Source organism: Oncorhynchus mykiss, chromosome 2 (assembly GCF_057628025.1).
Source record: "Oncorhynchus mykiss isolate SJ-2025 chromosome 2, ASM5762802v1, whole genome shotgun sequence".
Taxonomy (NCBI): Eukaryota; Metazoa; Chordata; class Actinopteri; order Salmoniformes; family Salmonidae; genus Oncorhynchus; species Oncorhynchus mykiss.
In genome coordinates this window covers 19,565,035-19,585,383 of record NC_143023.1, presented here as the reverse complement: position 1 = coordinate 19,585,383, position 20,349 = coordinate 19,565,035, and the positions used below count along the sequence as shown (strand labels likewise).

At 42.2% G+C, this 20,349-nt stretch overlaps 1 protein-coding gene across 3 annotated transcripts; it reads left to right on the top strand.

The window, feature by feature from the left end:
* Window positions 1-1,732: 1,732 nt before the first annotated feature.
* On the top strand, window positions 1,733-12,202 carry LOC118936525 (complement C1r subcomponent). 3 transcript variants are annotated; one of them, XR_016484907.1, is made up of 10 exons: window positions 1,744-1,879; window positions 2,136-2,320; window positions 2,466-2,540; window positions 2,674-2,864; window positions 3,018-3,235; window positions 3,393-3,754; window positions 3,922-4,133; window positions 4,388-4,605; window positions 6,254-6,337; window positions 6,434-7,583. XR_016484907.1 is itself a non-coding variant. In XM_036941300.2 (9 exons), the coding sequence occupies exons 1-9, from the start codon at window positions 1,854-1,856 to the stop codon at window positions 8,870-8,872; spliced, it is 1,851 nt and encodes a 616-aa protein (XP_036797195.2). In that variant the 5' UTR covers window positions 1,733-1,853; the 3' UTR covers window positions 8,873-12,202. The 3 variants fall into 3 exon arrangements, 2 of the variants coding, with proteins under 2 accessions (XP_036797195.2, XP_036797197.2); XM_036941300.2 differs by lacking the exons at window positions 6,254-6,337; window positions 6,434-7,583 and adding an exon at window positions 8,509-12,202 and having other exon boundaries at window positions 1,733-1,879; XM_036941302.2 differs by having other exon boundaries at window positions 6,254-7,337.
* The last annotated feature ends 8,147 nt before the right edge of the window (window positions 12,203-20,349 follow it).

The window sequence follows — 20,349 nt, the reverse complement described above, 5'->3', positions numbered from 1 at the left end:
GTGTTGGGGGTGGGACAAAGGAGGAATCTGAGGCATGTAGAGTGGGACTAGGGGCTCCACTGTAAACTAAAACAATGATAACTATCCTAAACAACAGTATACAAGGCATATTGACATTTGAGAGACATAAAGCGAGGCATAGAGCAATCACAGGTGTTGATTGGGAGAGCTAGCTAAGACAACAACAGCTAATCAGCTAAGACAACAACAACAGGAAAAATGACGATGAATGGGCAGATAGGTCCTGTGTGTAGTTAACCGACCCCGAGTTTTGGGTCTAGGGCCGACAGATAGTTATTTTTTATTTTTTATGGAGTACCGTGATAAATTAACAGTCCAGCAGGCATCAGCTATGTAGCCAAGTGATCATAGGGTCCAGTGAACAGCAATAGATGGAACAGGGAAGCCGCGGGGTATTCATTACTACACTAGCATGTGGGAGACACAGCTTATAAAGTTAGCAGGCCGGGGTCAGTAGAAGTGTCTGCTCCGACGTCCGGCCATGGCCGGTTGAGGCCACAGCGGATGGAATTACGCCTGCGGACCAGTCGTGGTGGTACGGCGGGGGCGCCGTGTCGACAAAGGGTCCGGGCCATATGGCGAGAGAGGTATTGTAGTTGTAGTAATTTAGTTTGCTAGCCGGGAGATGCGCCTGGCTCGCGGCTAACTGGTGCTAGCTTCAGGGCAGGGGCGTTAGCCACTATAGCCACTCAGTAGCAGCTAGTTAGCAGCGATGATCCGCTTCAAAGGTCCAGAGCTTACGGCAAGTATCCGGTGGAGTAGTGGATTCTAGCCATGTCTGGGAGGCATCGGCTGGGTAACTGGGTGATCACAGAGTAGTCCGGGAGGTGGACCTGGCTCAGGGCTAGCTTCGGGGCTGGGTCACTCGGTGGCAGCTAGCTAGCTGTGATGATCAGAAGTAATGGTCCAGGGTTTACTGCAGGAATCAGGCGTTGTAGTTGAGAAAAACAGTCAGAGGCTGGTAGGTATTATCCAGGCTAATAAAAACAGTTGGTGCCTGTGCAGAAAGTAAAGGCCGCTAGCAGTGGCTAACAATGACTAAATAGCTAGTAGCTAATTAGCTGGTTAGCTTCTGATGACTAGCTTCTTATGTTGGTTCTGGCTATAAGGTCTAAAAAAAAAATAGCGGATCCGTGTCACATTGAGTGAGCAGGGTTACCGGAAGGTATATTTAATTTAAAAATAGAAAAGAGACTTAAAATAAATTGAAATATATACAAAAAATACAAAAAATACAAAAAGTAGAGGAGAGGACGACAAACCACGTCTGCACTGCTATGCCATCTTGGAGTGCTGTGCTAGTTGAATGTCCTTCAATATATGCGCGCTGAATGTCTGTCAATTTGATTACTGTAAAATAGCATTGAATCCAAAAAGTTTACTAACTTGGCAACATGCTGATTGTTCGGCTATTTGAGCCAGTAAATGGGGCTTTACTATTCTTAAGTAGCGGAATGACTTTTGCATCCTCCAGGCCTGAGGGCACACACTTTCTAGTAGGCTTACATTGAAGATATGACACTTTGTGACAACTGCTGCTCTATAGATACATTTGATTGTTCATGTTTCTCATCTCATCTGCACGTTTCTGTTGTCTTTAATCTGGTTTCCGCCACTCTGTCAATCTACTTAGTTTGTCGATATCTTTCTGGGCCAAGTCAAACAGAGACGTTTTTTAACATGACTTTTAGACTCTTTAGTCAAACTCCCCACTAAAACAAACAGTCAGCTACAGTACCTGGAAGGCTGAGAGGCTGTGAAATACAGAGCGAGGTCTTCAGGTCTTACACAGCAGGTTCATTCACCATAGTCTCTCCTGTCCAATCACAGTCATGGACTGGGTCTATTCAACACTCTGGTAAGTCTACTGTTGTTGTTTCTATTTGTTTCTATTGCTGTTTTTGGCTAATTTTCCATGTCTCCCCTGCTTGGATTCAAGATGTCATAATATTACTAAACAGACGTTCAGTTACAGTGATTTACACCCATATTAAGTATGAATTATGAGATCATGACTAATCACTTTTTGTATGGTATGTCTCAACATGATTATTTTATGATCCAACACACTTAGTCTCAAATCTCCCCTTCCCATATACTGACTGTGTGTCCAGGCTGCTGGGTGTGTCTGTGTGTGAGTTTTGGGTTCCAGTCTCTTCTGCAGTGATTGGCTGTGGGGAACCTGAACCGTTGCCGAATGGAAGGGTGACGTTCATATCTGGCTCTCAGAACCAGCACCTCTCAGTCATTCAGTACCAATGCAATGAGCAGTTCTACAGTCTTCCTGAAGGACATAATGGTGATACTAAAATCATCCTTATATTCTTCACTAGAGTGACATCTGTTTTTAACCTACAAAACCTTTTGTAAATTAAACAACTACAACTATTCACTGCCTAATGCATGTATTGTGTAATGACATCTCTGTCACGCATGTTTACCAGGAAACTTCACATGTTCATCAGACGGAAAGTGGAAAGACCACCTGAACAGCTCACTGATTCCTCAATGTATCCCAGGTAACTCACAGTTTCACCCTTGAGTGTGTGTTTGTGTGTGTGTACTGTGTATTGTATGTTGTTTTCTCTCCCTGTGTGTATCTACAGTCAGTCTGTCTCTGGATGACCAGTAGGGGTCTCTGTCTGTCCATAGTGTGTGGTTGTCCTACAGTGAAACTTTCAGGATTTGGAAGGATTTTGGGGGGAAAGCCAGCTCCAGCTGGATCCTTCCCCTGGCAGGTGTTGTTGACAGGTAATGGTAGAGGAGGAGGGATAGTTATCGGGGACCGCTGGATCATGACTGCAGCACATGTCCTAGATCGATATCACTGGGAGTTTCCTAAGGTGAGTTGTGTGTGTTAATGAATAGAAACATGGGTTACCTTTCTGACTTGACTCATCTGTGCTAGATATGTGATATGATACAATGGAAAAATGGACTGTCTGACTGCTGATTAAGTGTACATCTTAAGTGTGACTAATTTACCCTGTCCAAAGGTATATGTTGGACACAACAATGTGGATGAGCTCATCCAGTCTCCACCTCTTGAGGTCGCCTCTCTCCATATTCACCCTGAATACAACAATATAGGTGATGTAAACTACGACCATGACATCGCCCTGATCCATCTCAAACATCCAATCACATTCAATGCTCATATCATGCCACTGTGTCTGCCAGCAAAGGACGCTAAATATCCGACTGGGCGGAATGGGTAAGCGTAGGTTTTATGTCTAAAACAGTCAGCTGCAAATATCTGCATGTAATCTTTCACTCAATTTGTGCATATTTGCAGATTTTTGTATTGATTGTTAAAATTGTTGAGTCGCACAACAGCTTATGTCATTCTTCTCTCTTTCTCTCTGCTTCAGCTTAATTTCAGGATTTGGCAACAAAGAGTGTGATATGGCTACCAATAACCTCATGTATGTTCCTCTACCTGTGGTGAACCAGACAATCTGTAGGAAATCTATTGAGAAGGTGAAAAATGAAAGAAATCTCAGTCTAACAGACAACATGCTCTGTGCTGGGAATTCTGAGGGAGGCAAGGACTCCTGTACGGGAGACAGTGGAGGAGCGTACATCCTGAAGGAGGGTGATTATTTCTGGGCAGCAGGGATCGTCAGCTGGGGGATTAACTGTGGAGAGCCTGGACAATATGGGGTCTACACCCGTGTGGCTAACTACGTAGACTGGATCAAGAAGACCATAGAGGAGGAAGAGCAAAAAACAAGTGAGAAACATTCTAAAATATAACTATTATGGATGTGTTTGTGTGTTTTGTTGTTTTGTGCATGTGCTTTGGCTGTATGCTTTTCTACAGTAATAATGGACCCAATGTGGAATCTGAACCATTGCTGAGAGAAGAAATTACATTTTGTTATTTTCCTGATCCACCAGTCTGTGGAAGACCTATGGTGTCCATAGAAATACACCAAAGGATTCTGGGAGGAGAGGTAGCTCCAAAAGGAACATTTCCCTGGCAGATGCTTCTCAGTGTGGAAGGAGGCCGATCAGGAGGGATGGTCATCGGGGACAGGTGGATCCTGACTGCTGCTCATGGCCTGGTGCATCAACATAACAACCAAGTCATCAAGAAGAGTGAAGTTATGGTAGTGCAATAATGATTATGGCAGTGATTAGATAATGACCTGGGGCTGGAGTTTTATCTGATTAACTCTGGTCGAGAATTATAGGCTTATCATAGAAAAACTCCTGGCCCTACATCTGAGATGATGACAAAGATTGAGGAAGGAGTGGAGAGACAATAAACATGCTTATGGGTGCTCATAGTTGAATAAACTACTATTTCCACCCAGTAGTTAAATGCAGTAACCGACTGAAATTTTTATTCACTTCATAACAGGCATACGTTGGCGACAACAATGTGGAAAACCTCCTTCAGTCTCCACCTCTTGAAGTGGCCTCTCTCCATCCTCACCCTGGGTACAGTAACACAGACGGTTTATCCTTCAACCACGACATTGCCTTGATCAAGCTTCAACACCCACTCACATTCAGTAGTTCCATCATGCAAGTGTGTCTGCCTGCAAAGGGCGCTGAATACTCCACTGGAAGAGTTGGGTAAGAGTTTGCTCTCCTGTGCAGTAAATGTTTGATATTTGACAGTATAGTTATTGGGCATTCTCTATTTCTGTTTCCATTGTATTTTTTTTCTTCCTAAAACTACCTCAATGCAATGGAAACGGAAGCTATGATACTGCATTTGTCATTTATCTTTCTCTAGTCCTGTTTATACTTGGTTCTAACTTGCATCCTTTGTCCTGATCTTATCCACATTCTGATTGTCCCCAAATTATTACACAGGTGTAGACAATCAAAAGACACATTGTGATCTGATTGTGATCAGATCATCCTGCCCACCTCCGGAGGTAGTCAGACATACATTGTGTTTGGAAATCTTACATTTGTAGACAGATCTGGACAGAGAAATCATTTAAATCATCATCATTATTCCGCCTTCTAAAATCATTGACAGAATTTGACCGATTACGTCGTCACAATGTGTCTTAGAATAAATTAATATTATTTTGTAGGAAAAGCTGTTTAACCTTTCTGATCTCCCCATCCCGGATCCGGGATCGTGAATACAGACTCAAGCTCATTACCATAACGCAACGTTAACGATTCATGAAAATTGCAAATGAAATGAAATAAATATGCTAGCTCTCAAGCTTAGCCTTTTGTTAACAACACTGTCATCTCAGATTTTCAAAATATGCTTCTCAACCATAGGAAAACAATCATTTGTGTAAAAGTAGCTACCTAGCGTAGCATTTAGCGTTAGCATTAGCGTTAGCATCCAGCACGCAACATTTCAACAAAAACATAAAAGCCTTCAAATAAAATCATTTACCTTTGAAGAACTTCAGATGTTTTCAATGAGGAGACTCTCAGTTAGATAGCAGATGCTCAGTTTTTCCCAAAATATTCTTTGTGTATTAGAAATAGCTCCGTTTTGTACATCACATTTGGCTACCAAAAAAAAACGAAAATTCAGTCCTCAAAACGCGAACTTTTTTCCAAATTAACTCCATAATATCGACTGAAAACATGGCAAACGTTGTTTAGAATCAATCCTCAAGGTGTTTTTCACATATCTCTTCGATGATATATCGTTCGTGGAAGCATGGTTTCCCCTCTCAATCAAATGGAAAAATACTTGCACATGGCTTTGCGCACCAGTTTCGACGCAGGACACCAGGCGGACACTTGGAAAATGTAGTCTCTTATGGTCAATCTTCCAATGATATGCCTACAAATACGTCACAATGCTGCCGACATCTTGGGGAAACGGCAGAATGTCTAAGCTTATTCCTGTCGCATTCACAGCCATATAAGGAGACATTAGAAAACAGAGCTTCAGAAATTCTGCTCATTTCCTGTTTGACGTATCATCTTGGTTTCGCCTGTAGAATGAGTTCTGGGGCACTTACAGACAAAATCTTTGCAGATTCTGAAACTTCAGAGTGTTTTCTTTCCAAAACTGCATAGTCGAGCATCTTTTCGTGACATAATATCGCGCTTAAAACGGGAAAGTTTTTTATCCAAACATGAAATAGCGCCCCTAGAGATGCAACTGGTTAATAATTTGAACAAATGAAGGGACCAGGAAATGTGGTCACAATGCAGACACAGTCGATGGATAACAGACACATTTTAATAGCATGTGTAGCACAGGAGTTTGACGACACCTTAATTGCCCTCAAAGCTCATCACTAAGCTAAGGACCCTGGGACTAAACACCTCCTTCTGCAACTGGATCCAGGACTTTCTGATGGACCGCCCCCAGGTGGTAAGTGTACATAACAACAAATCCGCAACTGATCCTCAACACAGGGGCCCCTCAGGGATGCGTGCTCAGTCCCCTCCTGTGCTCCTGTGCTCCCAGGTCACTCATGACTGCATGGCCAGGCACGACTCCAACACCATCATGAATTTTGCCGATGACACAGCAGGCCTGATCACCGAGAACAACGAGACAGCCTATAGGGAGTAGGTCAGAGACCTGGCCATGTGGTGCCAGGACAACAACCTCTCCCTCAACGTGATCAAGACAAACAAGATGATTGTGGACTATAGGAAAATAATTGCCAAGCACGCCCCCATTCTCATCGACAGGGCTATAGTAGAGCAGGTTGAGAGCTTCAAGCTCCTTGGTGCCCATATCCCCAACAAATGAACATGATCCATGCATAGCAAGACAGTCGTGAAGGGGGCACGACAAAACCTATTCCCCCTCAGGAGACTGAAAAGATTTGGCATGGGTCCTCAGATCATCAAAAGGTTTTACAGCTGCACCATCGAGAGCATCCTGATGGGTTGCATCACTGCCTGGTATGGCAGCTGCTCAGCCTCCGACCGCAACCCACTATAGAGGGTAGTGGGTACAGCCCAGTACATCACTGGGGCCAAGCTTCCTGCCATTCAGGACCTCTGTACCAGGCGGTGTCAGATGAAGGCCCTAAAAATTGACAAAGACTCCAGCCACCCTAGTCATAGACTGTAATCTCTGCTACCGAACGGCAAGCAGTACCGGGCCGCCAAGTCTAGGTCCAAGAGGCTTCTAAACAGCTTCTATCCCCAAGCCACAAGACTCCTGAACATCTAATCAATTGGCTACCCAGACTATTTGCATTGCCCCGCCCCCTCTTTTACACTGCTGCTACTCTGTTATTATCTATGCATAGTCACTTGAATAACTCTACCTACACTACCGTTCAAAAGTTTGGGGTCACTTAGAAAAAAAAAAAGCACATTTTTTGTCCATTAAAATATAATCAAATTGATCAGAATACAGTGTAGACATTGTTAATGTTGTAAATGACTATTGTAACTGAAAAGGGCAGATTTTTTATGGAATATCTACATAGGCGTACAGCTGCCAATTATCAGCAACCATCACTCCTGTGTTCCAATGGCATGTTGTGTTAGCCTTTTGAAATGATAAACTTGGATATGCTAATTGATCATTAGAAAATAATTTTGCAATTATGTTAGCACAGCTGAAAACGGTTGTGCCGATTAAAAAAGCAACAAAACTGGCCTTCATTTGACTAGTTGAGTATCTGGAGCATCAGCATTTGTGGATTTGATTAGATGCTCAAAATGACCAGAAACAAAGAACTTTCTTCTGAAACGCATCAGTCTATTCTTGTTTTGAGAAAGGAAGGCTATTCCATGTGAGAAATTGACAAGAAACTGAGGATCTCGTACAACGCTGTGTACTACTCCCTTCACAGAACAGCGCAAACTGGCACTAACCAGACTAGAAAGAGTAGTGGGAGGCACCGGTGCACAACTGAGCAAGAGGACAAGTACATTAGAGTGTCTAGTTTGAGAAACAGATGTCTCACAAGTCCTCAACTGGCAGCTTCATTAAATAGTACCCGTAAAACACCAGTTTCAAAGTCAACAGTGAAGAGGCGACTCCGGGATGCTGGCCTACTAGGCAGAGTTGCAAAGAAAAAGCCTTATCTCAGACTGGCCAATAAAATGAAAAGATTGAGTTGGGCAAAATAACACAAACACTGGACAGAGGGAACTCTGCCTAGAAGGCCAGTATTCCAGAGTCGCCTCTTCACTGTTGACGTTGAGACTGGTGTTTTGCATTGTTGTTTAAGGGCTTGTAAGTAAGCATTTCACTGTAAAGTTTGTGTGCAGGGCATGTGACAAATAAAAATGGATTTGGATTTGATTTGAATTGGTGAGGATGGGCATGTGGTAATGGCTGGAGCCGAATCAGTGGAAAGGTATGAACAACATCAAACACATGGTTTCCATGTCTTTGATGCAATTCCATTCGCTACGTTCCAGCCATTATCATGAGCCGTCCTCCCCTGAGTAGCCCCTGGAAATGTGGGCACAATCTGAATGTAGACAAGATCAGGACAAAGGACCAATGTTAGCACCAGGTATAAACGGGACTTCTCTCTCGGTCTCTCTCTCCCGCCCTCCCTCTCTCAGCTGGGTTTCAGGGTTTGGCCTCAAAGATGATGATGAAAAGCCCAGTAACCTCAGATATGTCCGGATTCCCCTGGTGGACCAGGCGAAGTGCAGAAGCTCTATTGATGAGGTGAGGAAGAAGAAGAGAGAAGCCCCTGATTTGACAGACGGCATGTTCTGTGCCGGGTTACCAGAGGGTGGAAAGGACACCTGTGCAGGGGATGGTGGAGGGCCGTATGTCCTGAAGTATGGGGGTGTTTTCTGGGCAGCAGGGATCGCCAGCTGGGGAATTGACTGTGGAGAACCAGGCCAATATGGGGTCTACACCCGTGTAGCTAACTATGTAGAATGGATCAAGAAGACTATGGAGGAGAATCGAAATTAGGGCTGTATAAATTATGCAAGAAATGTTTGAGTTTGTCGAGGATAGCAGCAAATATACAATATAAACACAATATATGTTTTTTTATTGAATTAAGGGTTTTCTGTAACTGGAGCATATTAAATACATGTTAAGTCTGTTTTTTATTATTACAATTGTTATTATCAACTGTATAGGTCATTTTAATACATTGAGTGTACAAAACATTAGCTCTTTCCATGACATACAGTGCATTCGGAAAGTATTTAGACCCCTTGACTTTTCAAAATGTTATTACGTTACAGCCTTAGTCTAAAATGTATAAAATATAATACAGTTGAAGTCGGAGGTTTACATACAGTACACCTTAGCCAAATACATTTAAACTCAGTTTTTCACAATTCCTGACATTTAATCATAGTAAAAAATCCCTGTTTTAGGTCCGTTAGGATCACCACTTTATTTTAAGAATGTGAAATGTCAGAAAAATAGTAGAGCGAATGATTTATTTCAGCTTTTATTTCTTTCAACACATTCCCAGTGGGCCAGAAGTTTACATACACTCAATTAGTATTTGGTAGCATTGCCTTTAAATTGATTAACTTGGGTTAAACGTTTTGGGTAGCCTTCCACAAGCTTCCCACAATAGGTTGGGTGAATTTTGGCCCATTCCTCCTGACAGAACTGGTGTAACTGAGTCAGGTTTGTAGGCCTCCTTACGCTCACACACTTTTTCAATTCTGCATACACATTCTCAATAGGAGTGAGGTCAGGGCTTTGTGATGGCCACTCCAATAGCTTGACTTTGTTGTCCTTAAGCCATTTTCTACAACTTTGGAAGTATGCTTGGGGTCATTGTCCATTTGGAAGACCCATTTGCGACCAAGCTTTACTTTGACTGATGTCTTGAGATGTTACTTCAATATATCCACATAATTTTCCCACCTCATGATGGCATCTATTTTGTGAAGTACATCAGACCCTCCTGCAGCAAATCACCCCCACAACATGATGCTGCCACCCCCGTGCTACATGGTTGGGATGGTGTTCTTTAGGTTGCAAGCCTCCCCCTTTTTCCTCCAAACATAACAATGGTCATTATGGCCAAACAGTTCTATTTTTGTTTCATCAGACCAGAGGACATTTGTTCATAAAGTACGATCTTTGTCCCCATGTGCAGTTGCAAACCGTAGTCTGGCTTTTTTTTATGGCGGGTTTGGAGCAGTGGCTTCTTCCTTGCTGAGCGGCCTTTCAGGTTATGTTGATATAGGACTCATTTTATTGTGGATATAGATACTTTTGTACCTGTTTCCTCCAGCATCTTCACAAGGTCCTTTGCTGTTGTTCTGGGATTGATTTGCACTTTCCGCACCAAAGTACGTTCATCTCTAGGAGACAGAACGCGTCTCCTTCCTGAGCGGTATGATGGCTGCATGGTCCCATGGTGTTTATACTTGCATACTATTGCTTGTACAGATGAACGTGGTACCTTCAGGCATTTGGAAATTGCTCCCAAGGATGAACCAGACTTGTGGAAGTCTACAATCTTTTTTCTGAGGTCTTGACTGATTTATTTTGATTTTCCCATGATGTCAAGTTTGAAGGTAGGCCTTGAAATACATTCACAGGTACACCTCCAATTGACTAAAATTTTGTTAATTAGCCTATCAGAAGCTTCTAAAGCCATGACATAATTTTCTGGAATTTTCCAAGCTGTTTAAAGGCACAGTCAACTTAGTATATGTAAACTTCTGACCCACTGGAATTGTGATACAGTGAATTAAAAGTGAAATAATCTGTCTGTAAACAATTGTTGGAAAAATTACTTGTGTCATGCACAAAGTAGATTGTCATGCACAAACTATTGTTTGTTAACCTTTCTAGTGCAGGCGTTCCGCTAGCGACCCACCTCGACAACATCCGGTGAAATTGCAGAGCGCGAAATTCAAACTACAGAAATATAAATATTTGTACATTCATGAAAATACATGTGTAATACATCAAAATAAAGCTTAACTTCTTGTTAATCCAGCTGCTGTGTCAGGTTTCAAAAAGGCTTTACGGCGAAAGCAAACCATACCATGCGATCTGAGGACAGCGCCCTGCATACAAAACCATGAAAAACATTTTTCAACCAGGCAGGTGCGACACGAAAGTCAGAAATAGCGATATAATAAATGCCTTACCTTTGAAGATCTTCTTCTGTTGACACTCCAAAAGGTCCCAGTTACATCACAAATGGTTCTTTTGTTCGATAAAGTCCTTCTTTATATCCATAAAAACTCAGTTTGGCTGGCGTGATTCAGTCAATAATCCACCAGTTTCCCTCCTTCAAAATGCATACAAAATGAATCCCAAACGTTACCAATAAACTTATCCAAACAAGTCAAACAACGTTTATAATCAAACCCTAGGTACCCTAATACGTAAATAAACGATAACATTTAAGACGGAGAATAGTATGTTCATTACCGGAGATAAATACCAAAGAATGCGCTTTCCTCCACGCGCATGGAAACACTACAGCCAAAATGGGAGCCACTTAGAAAAACTACAACTTCTAGCTCATTTTTACAAAAATCAGCCTGAAACTCTTTCTAAAGACGGCTGACATCTAGTGGAAGACATAGGAACTGCAATCTGGGAGGTTTTCACCTTATAATAAAATTGACAGCCATTGAAAACAGTGCTAGGCTGAATTTTGTTTTGGGGGGTGGTTTGTCCTCTGGGTTTCGCCTGCCAAATCAATTCTGTTATACTCACAGACATTATTTTAACAGTTTTAGAAACTTTAGAGTGTTTTCTATAAGAATCTACCAATTATCTGCATATCCTAGCTTCTGGGCCTGAGTAACAGGCAGTTTACTTTGGGCACGCTTTTCATCCGGACGTGAAAATACTGCCCCCTAACTTCTGACCCACTGGAATTGTGATACAGTGAATTAATCTGTCTGTAAATAATTGTTGGAAAAATGACTTGTGTCATGCACAAAGTAGATGTCCTAACCGACTTGACAAATCTATAGTTTGTTCTCAAGAAATTTGTGGAGTGGTTGAAAAGTTTTAATGACACCAACATAAATGTATGTAAACTTTTGACTTCAACTGTATATAACTACTGCTGTATACACCTTTTCTATTAATATACTGTCCACTATGTCTACACACTCCATCATACCAGACTCTGACAATGCTCCTTATAATATTTCTATATTCCTTAATTATCTTTTAGGGGTGAGGGGGATTTGGGTGTATTGTTTTGTATTGTTATGTATTGCTTCCCTGTTGGAGCTAGGAATATAGGCATTTCGCTACACCTGTGATACTATCTACAAAATAGATATACTCAACCAATATCTTATTTTCTTGATTTGTCCATTCATCTAATTGCACTGTTACTATCCTGTAGTTATTTTGGAGTGTACGAACACGCACAGTGAAGTGATTTGTCTTTTGACAATAAGATGAAAACATCATGACAGGTTGTGTTCATGCCAAATTAATAGGTAATAAAAAAAATTGTGTTAAATGACTATTAGGCCCATTAAAAAACGTGTGCAGTTCCTGTGAAAAGAATTGAGACCCCCTGAAGGTATAATTCGCTGTCTGAAAAAGAGGGAAAAGAAAGAGTGTCATGGTAACAGAAGAGGAAAGGGGGGAGCTAAAGAGCTTAGGGCCATATTGACTTCACTTCATGTATCCCTTTCAGAAGACCTTGTCTGATTAACAGAAAATCCTAGATTCCTATTAGCTACAGTAAGAAGACGCAATCCTGTTGTTTTCCTGTCTCTTATTAAGAGGCAGAGTATATGCAGGAGGCAACCACATCCTCCGTTCCCCTCATTTGGAAATTGCCTATTTCATCATCACCACATTGCCTTGATCAAGCTCCAACACCCACTCACATTTAGTAGTTCCATCATGCGAGTGTGTCTGCCTGCAAAGGATGCTGAATAATCCTTTGGACGAGTTAGTTAAGAATAACATAATACAGTATATCGAATTTAGCAGATGCTTTTATCCAAAGCGACTTACAGTCATGTGTGCATACATTTTTACTATGGGTGGCCCAAGCTGGAATCGAACCCACTATCCTTGGCATTGTAAGCACCATGCTCTACCAACTGAGCCCCATAGTGTCCTGGGAGAAGGATCTTCAGACAATATTTGACAGAATGTGTCTGTATATCTTGTTATGGAAGGACTTTTGGAACTCAGTTATTCTAGTGGCAGTTATTCAGATGAGCTCAGGTATGTTCGACTCTCCCTAGTGGACCAGGAGAAGCAACACCGTTGAGGAAGCGAAAGCAAAAGGGAACATCAGACCATTACTCCACATGTAGACCACAAATGCTCATATCTTATAGTAGAACTCAGACAAAGAGAAGATCTAACTCTTCAGCACAGGTGAATTGCTTTAGACAAAAACTTCCTAAGCGGTCGCTTAGGGCCCCTGGCCACTAGCCCCTGGCCCAAAGGAACTCAGTTGGGGTCTCAAGTTACTGTTGAGAGTTAGAATAGTAGAATACACAAGGTGCTAGTTCGGATTTGGTTGTGCATCAGCAGTTTTCCTCTAGTTGTGTCAGTCACAGACACTCACTCAATAAACCATGACAAATTTCAAAGGTAAATTAGTCTAGCCCATTATCTAAACTTGTAGTTATCATGGCCAAATACCAACCGGGCACACGGTTGTTAGTCACTCTCACATCATTAACATTTATTTTACCTTTATTTAACTAGGCAAGTCAGTTAAGAACAAATTCTTATTTTCAATGACAGCCTAGGAACAGTGGGTTAACTGCCTCGTTCAGGGGCAGAACGACAGATTTGTACCTTGTTCAAGCATGTCAGCTTGAACTTGCAACCTTTCAGTTACTAGTCCAACGCTCTAACCACTAGGCTACCCTGCCGCCCCAACATTGCATAAGTCATGGCAAAATGTGTAGAATTGCAGGAAATGAACTTGCAGAAAATTAAAAAATTTCCCGCTTGGGCCTCCGAATCTCGCTTAGGGCCCCCAAAAGGCTAGAGCCGGGCTTGGCAATGGTAAATTAAGTGCTGGTGGTAGCACTATAGGTTCAGGGGTGTGTCAGAAATATTTAGGCTATTTCCACAACCACAATAATGGGTGCATTTTCTAGCGGTGGCATGAAAGGGCTGGGTTTTGATGAATCAACAAGTTGTGGGTGTGTTAAGGCTTGGCCCCTCACTGCAGTCCACATTTCTTCACCATGGAAATACGTTGTTAAGCATAAGCTTAAGGTATTCACACTGATATAGGGGCTATGCCTACTGTAATCTGCAGTCTGCACATGGACATTCCAGACAGTCAAAAAGCAAGAAAAAAAAAGGCCTAAAAAGACTGTATAATTCTAATAAAAACGAAACAACAACTTGCTTTAAAAAGGATATGTCTAAATATAGTTATGGGCATCATAATTCCTCCCGTGGGTGTATAATACAGGCAAGACAACTGAGACTATGAGGGTTTTACGCACATTCAAACTTCTCCCCGGAGCTGGATGAAGATCCAATACAAAGGGAAAGGGGAAATGTCCACTCCTTTATAGTGCTTGCAAATGTAACATTTTTATAAATGTCATCGAACCATCTTACATATCATATTTGTATTTCTCCAGAAATAGCAGACAAAATTGCATTGCATTGAGTCATGTAGCCTGTTATCCGGTTATCTGGTTTATATTTCTAATAGGTTTGGTTTTTAATCAAATTAAACAAAAAACAATCTGATTTTTAAACCAACAAGAATATTTCTAAATAGGATTGGGTAATAAGCATTATATCATAGATCGCTATTCTCATTCCATGGCAGTGTGCACATGTAAGCCTAAATCTGCATTCAGTACCACTGCAATGATCAGTAATACACTCTTCCTGAAAAGGCTAACAGTGAGACTTTCATTAAAGATCAGGAATGGTGCAGGAAAGTAGTGAATTCTAAGCAAACTATTGCTACTGTCTTGTAAACTACCAATACTGTGTGGAAGAATGTTAATAGGAGAATGTTAATAGGAGGGTCGTTCCACCAACTAGGTTCCTTTTGAGTGCTGTAACTTTAAGAAAAGAGTCAAACTAATTTGAACATTATGTCATAATCCTTAAGAGTCGATTGATGCACCCCATCAAAAACTGTCTGTTTAAACTAGAGATATCAGTTTATTTCTATGGGCTGCGTCTCAATCCATCACATCTGCCTAGGACAAACGCCTTCCATATGTGAGGTGGAAAGTCAGAGCTACTGCGCTGTTTGTCAGACAAGGAGACCAAAAATGTGTCTTCCCCATAAACGTCTGTAGCATCCGAACGGTTTGGCTTACATTCTCATGAACACGGTGTTGGTCTCCGCTTTGTCTATGACCCCCACAAGCCCCACGGGACTCGTCTGAAGTCGGTACTGCCAAAGTGCCAACTTCTGTCTGTAGATACTTTATTTTGGGGTGCATTTTCTAATTTGTTAGGAGCACAATCCTAACAAGGTGGAACCTAACAGGAGAGAAATGTTGCGCTAATATGAGCCATAGCTCTGTGAGTGAGAAAGATTGAGCTAGCATAATGGTGGACACTTGAACTCGATTTTAACTTCCCTATCAAACATATGAACATTTTGATCATTATATTTTCTTCTCTATAATTTAGTCAGGGTGGACATTTAAGTGGAACATACAGACTAACAAGAAACATGGATAAATAAATACAACTGAGTGTTTTTTTTAGCTTTTTAGCTTTGCACCATTGTTTTCCTACCAAAGAAATTGACACTTCCTGAATGTGGTGTCATTGTAGGAAGGGGATGTTTTCTTAAATGGATAATTACAACAAACAGGGTGGAAAGTGATATCAGGGACACGGGAAATCTTAAATAAAATAACCATGAATAAAACCCTGTAAGAGACTAACTAGGACTAAAATGAAGAGGTATTATTTTATGGCTTATATTTCTTGTGGAAGTTGATAAAAAAAACACCTGGGGACATGGCAAAAACGCCTACATTCACTGACAAAGTGTTTCAAATGCAGAAAATTCCCTTTCAGGGTCCATATTTTGGTGTTAAGGTAAAGGACACCTGATGTTATATTTAAAGCCTTTTGGAATCCACATTTTACACTAAATAACTTGTTTTTCCTGGGGACAGAAAGGCACCGCACAATATGAATGACCCTGCTAGTTCCATAATGATTCAAATGTCCTAAATTATTGATCAATGTTAGCATAATATTATCCATGAATGCTAGCAACCCTCAGGAGAAATTGACAAGAATGTGATCGAGAGAAGAAAGTTAAACTAACGATGTGCGCTGAGTCGGAAGCAAGTTCAGGGAGTGAGTGTTAAGAAAATAACACAACATAATAGAAAAATAAGAAACACGAACAATGCTCAGAAGTGACACAGGAACAGAAACACCTGGGGAAGGAACCAAAGGAAGTGACATATACAGGGAAGGTAATCAGGGAGGTGATGGAGTCGGCGCGTACCCCCTCCTCGGCGCGTTTGGCTCCAGCTGGAGGACGCCAACCCAAGGGACGATCCCGGGGATCAGGAGTGGATCGGTCACCTCTGCTGATGCGCAGGAACCTGTCGCCGCCTGGACGCGGGAACCTGACAGACCGGCTGAGGCAGGGGAGCCCGGCGATCCAACGGAGGCACAAAAACCCAACGTCATTCCTCCTGACACAAAAAAACTGATGCTTCCCGATATATGCTGAGAGTCGGGTAGCAAGTTCAGGGTGTGAGTGTTTTAATAAATAAACACAACATAATACAAAAATAAGAAACACGAACAGAAACAATTACGCCTGGGGAAGGAACCAAAGGAAGTGACATATATAGGGAAGGTAATCAGGGAGGTGATGGAGTCCAGGTGAGTCTGATGACGCGCAGGTGCGTGTAATGAAGGTGACAGGTGTGCTCCATAACGAGCAGCCTGGAGACCTAGAGGCTGGAGAGGGAGTACATGTGACATAAATGGAATGGAATGATGCAAAAATTCATTTATGGGTATTACTGACAGTGGCTGAAAAAAATATAATAAATGTAGAAAAGCCCGGGCCTTTAATCATAACATTGTAAAGACCTCAACTCGGCAGGTACACATCTACAGAAGCCTCGAAACTTGGGTCTCCAAATTTCCTCTACACAAATTGATTTTGTTTTTATCAACATGTAGGCTGATAGGTTTTGTGTTTAGTTTACCCACCCCTTCAAACAACCTGGGGTATTGCTGTTTAATCTGAGTTTTTATCTCTGTCACTGCTGCTACGTCAACACCCACTTTTAGCACACCCAATTAAATGGCAGTCTCTTTTCCTAGCAACGGTACTCTGCGTCCACATATCACAGTACAACTCCGCCTATGTGCTGTGCTTGCCGGTCTTTATTTGGCATGTGAAAACCCCTTTTACTGGTAATGGCTCACTAGATGAGAATGCATATAGCTTTTTATCAGTCAGTGATGAACGGCACCTTATTTCCTTGGCTTTAAACATTTCCCATGTGCTCTTGTAACAGTATAACTTTAGACCGTCCCCTCGCCCATACCCGGGCGCGAACCAGGGACCCTCTGCACACATCAACAACAGTCACCCACGAAGCATCGTTACCCATCGCTCCAAGTGACGTCACCGATTGAAAAGCTATTTTAGCGCGCACCACCGCTAACTAGCTAGCAGTTTCACATCCGTTACACTTTCATCTAATATATTACTACCAGCCCCAGAGACAATTAACATTAATAAACTGACCCCTCCCACTGAGAACGTGATCCTGAGTTACAGTTCTCATTTACCACAAATGCATAGTCTCTGTTTTGTTCCTCTGAATTAACATAGTTCAGAGTCTGTTTTGAGTAGTCTTTGGTCTTGCACATGTTAGCAAAATGGTCCTTCCCATTACATTCCTTGCAGGTCTGCCCACGTGCTGGACAAGCAGGGTCCTTTGCAAAATGATCTGCATGTCCACAACGATAGCACACCTTCTCTGATTGGTCTTTCCCTTCTGCATTCTGTCTCAACCCATTTTTGTGATATTTCCTCTCCTTTTTGAAAACATGATGCACGGTCTCATCTTTAGCATCTGTACTCACATGCATGGAGGCCAATTGGACTTCAATTCTTTCACATTGTGCGGCTAGCTCAAGTGACACCGCTAATGTTGGTCCAGGGCCCTCCTCCAATAGTTTTTGGTCGCGCATATTCAGTACTACACCTGCTATATGGCATCACTAATCTGATTGTCCTTATCTCCAGCAAAGTCAGTCTTTAGCTGCTTGTCTAAGACGAGTAACAAATTGCTGAACTGTCTCACCAGTTTTCTGTGTCAGTTGATAAAATGTCTGTCTTGTGAACGCTGTGTTAACCTGTGGCACGAAGTATGCGCTTAACGCAGCCACAGACCTGACGTAGTCCGTTGGTTCTCCGGTGTCTGCGAGTGTGGAGAAAATGTCCTGCACATCTGTCCCAGCACGATGTAGAAGCAAAGCTCTCCACCGTTGTTTTGTAACCGCGTCAACGTCACCGGACAGTATTAATCCTTTACCCTCCGCGAACAGCCCAAACGCCATCAACCACCTGGTCCAGCATGGACCTAGCGTAGCAGGCTCACTGTAGTAGTACAACTTTTGCACAGTGTTTTCCATTTCGACGACACTAACTCACTTTTCAGATTGAACTATCGTTTTCAGACGTTATCCTCGTCGCCATTGTTCAATCTTATACTCACAACTCGTGCTAAGTTAAGATACTATAATGAGTTAAATCAACCAGACTCAGAGGTCAACTTCAACACGTCTTTACTCCATCACTGTCCCGGTAAACCCTCACATTCCTTTACTGACGAGGTGACGTCCTATCTCAGTATGTCACATCAATACATGACACTTACATCCTGATGACGTTGCAAGAGCATGACATACCGACCACCAACCACTGGTTTTGAGGTTCATTTCATTCAGCGGATGTTCATTTCATTCAGAATTCATCTCTCTCTCTCTCTCTCTCTAGGGTTTGGTGTAGGAGTTGTGACAATCTCTAGGAAGCTCCAATATGTCCAGCTTTCTGTGGTGGATCAGCAAAGGTGCAGAGCTGCTGTTGCCCTGAACAATAGACTATTATGAGTTGTAGTGGCAATCAATGACTTCTGTTCTCTCAACGTCTGTCTTTCCGTGTCATTAAACATGAAATCTTGATTTATTTTGCACACTTTCAAATGAATCTCACAATACATGAATAATGTTTAATTTATGATGTCAACACACTGTAGACTTAGAAAAGAAACGCTGGAAACATTTCTTGAGGCTCTGATGCAACGAATGCACTAAATACCAACATTTCCACAGCTAAGCTGCCTTCATCCGGGTCTCATCTAACATACTGGCTGTCATATCCCATAACAACTCGAAATACCAACATTTCCACAGCTAAGCTGCCTTCATCCGGGTCTCATCTAACATACTGGCTGTCATATCCCATAACAACTCGAAATACCAACGTTTCCACAGCTAAGCTGCCTTCATCCGGGTCTCATCTAACATACTGGCTGTCATATCCCATAACAACTCGAAATACCAACGTTTCCACAGCTAAGCTGCCTTCATCAGGGTCTCATCTAACATACTGGCTGTCATATCCCATAACAACTCGAAATACCAACATTTCCACAGCTAAGCTGCCTTCATCCGGGTCTCATCTAACATACTGGCTGTCATATCCCATAACAACTCGAAATACCAACGTTTCCACAGCTAAGCTGCCTTCATCAGGGTCTCATCTAACATACTGGCTGTCATATCCCATAACAACTTGAAATACCAACGTTTCCACAGCTAAGCTGCCTTCATCCGGGTCTCATCTAACATACTGGCTGTCATATCCCATAACAACTCGAAATACCAACGTTTCCACAGCTAAGCTGCCTTCATCCGGGTCTCATCTAACATACTGGCTGTCATATCCCATAACAACTCGAAATACCAACGTTTCCACAGCTAAGCTGCCTTCATCCGGGTCTCATCTAACATACTGGCTGTCATATCCCATAACAACTCGAAATACCAACGTTTCCACAGCTAAGCTGCCTTCATCCGGGTCTCATCTAACATACTGGCTGTCATATCCCATAACAACTCGAAATACCAACGTTTCCACAGCTAAGCTGCCTTCATCCGGGTCTCATCTAACATACTGGCTGTCATATCCCATAACAACTCGAAATACCAACGTTTCCACAGCTAAGCTGCCTTCATCAGGGTCTCATCTATCTAACATACTGTAGGCTGTCATATCCCATAACTACACATGACCAGGGATGTAGTTTAAAAAAGGTAGATCATCTGAATGCTATAGTGGATAGTGTTGTGTACAGTGTGTTCTTAGCAGCACTACAGTACATCCCTGCATCATGTGACCTGAACTGACATACCCAGACCAGCATGGAGTTTGTCCCTATGTGTCAACACAAACTATTCAAACATAATTTACGGGA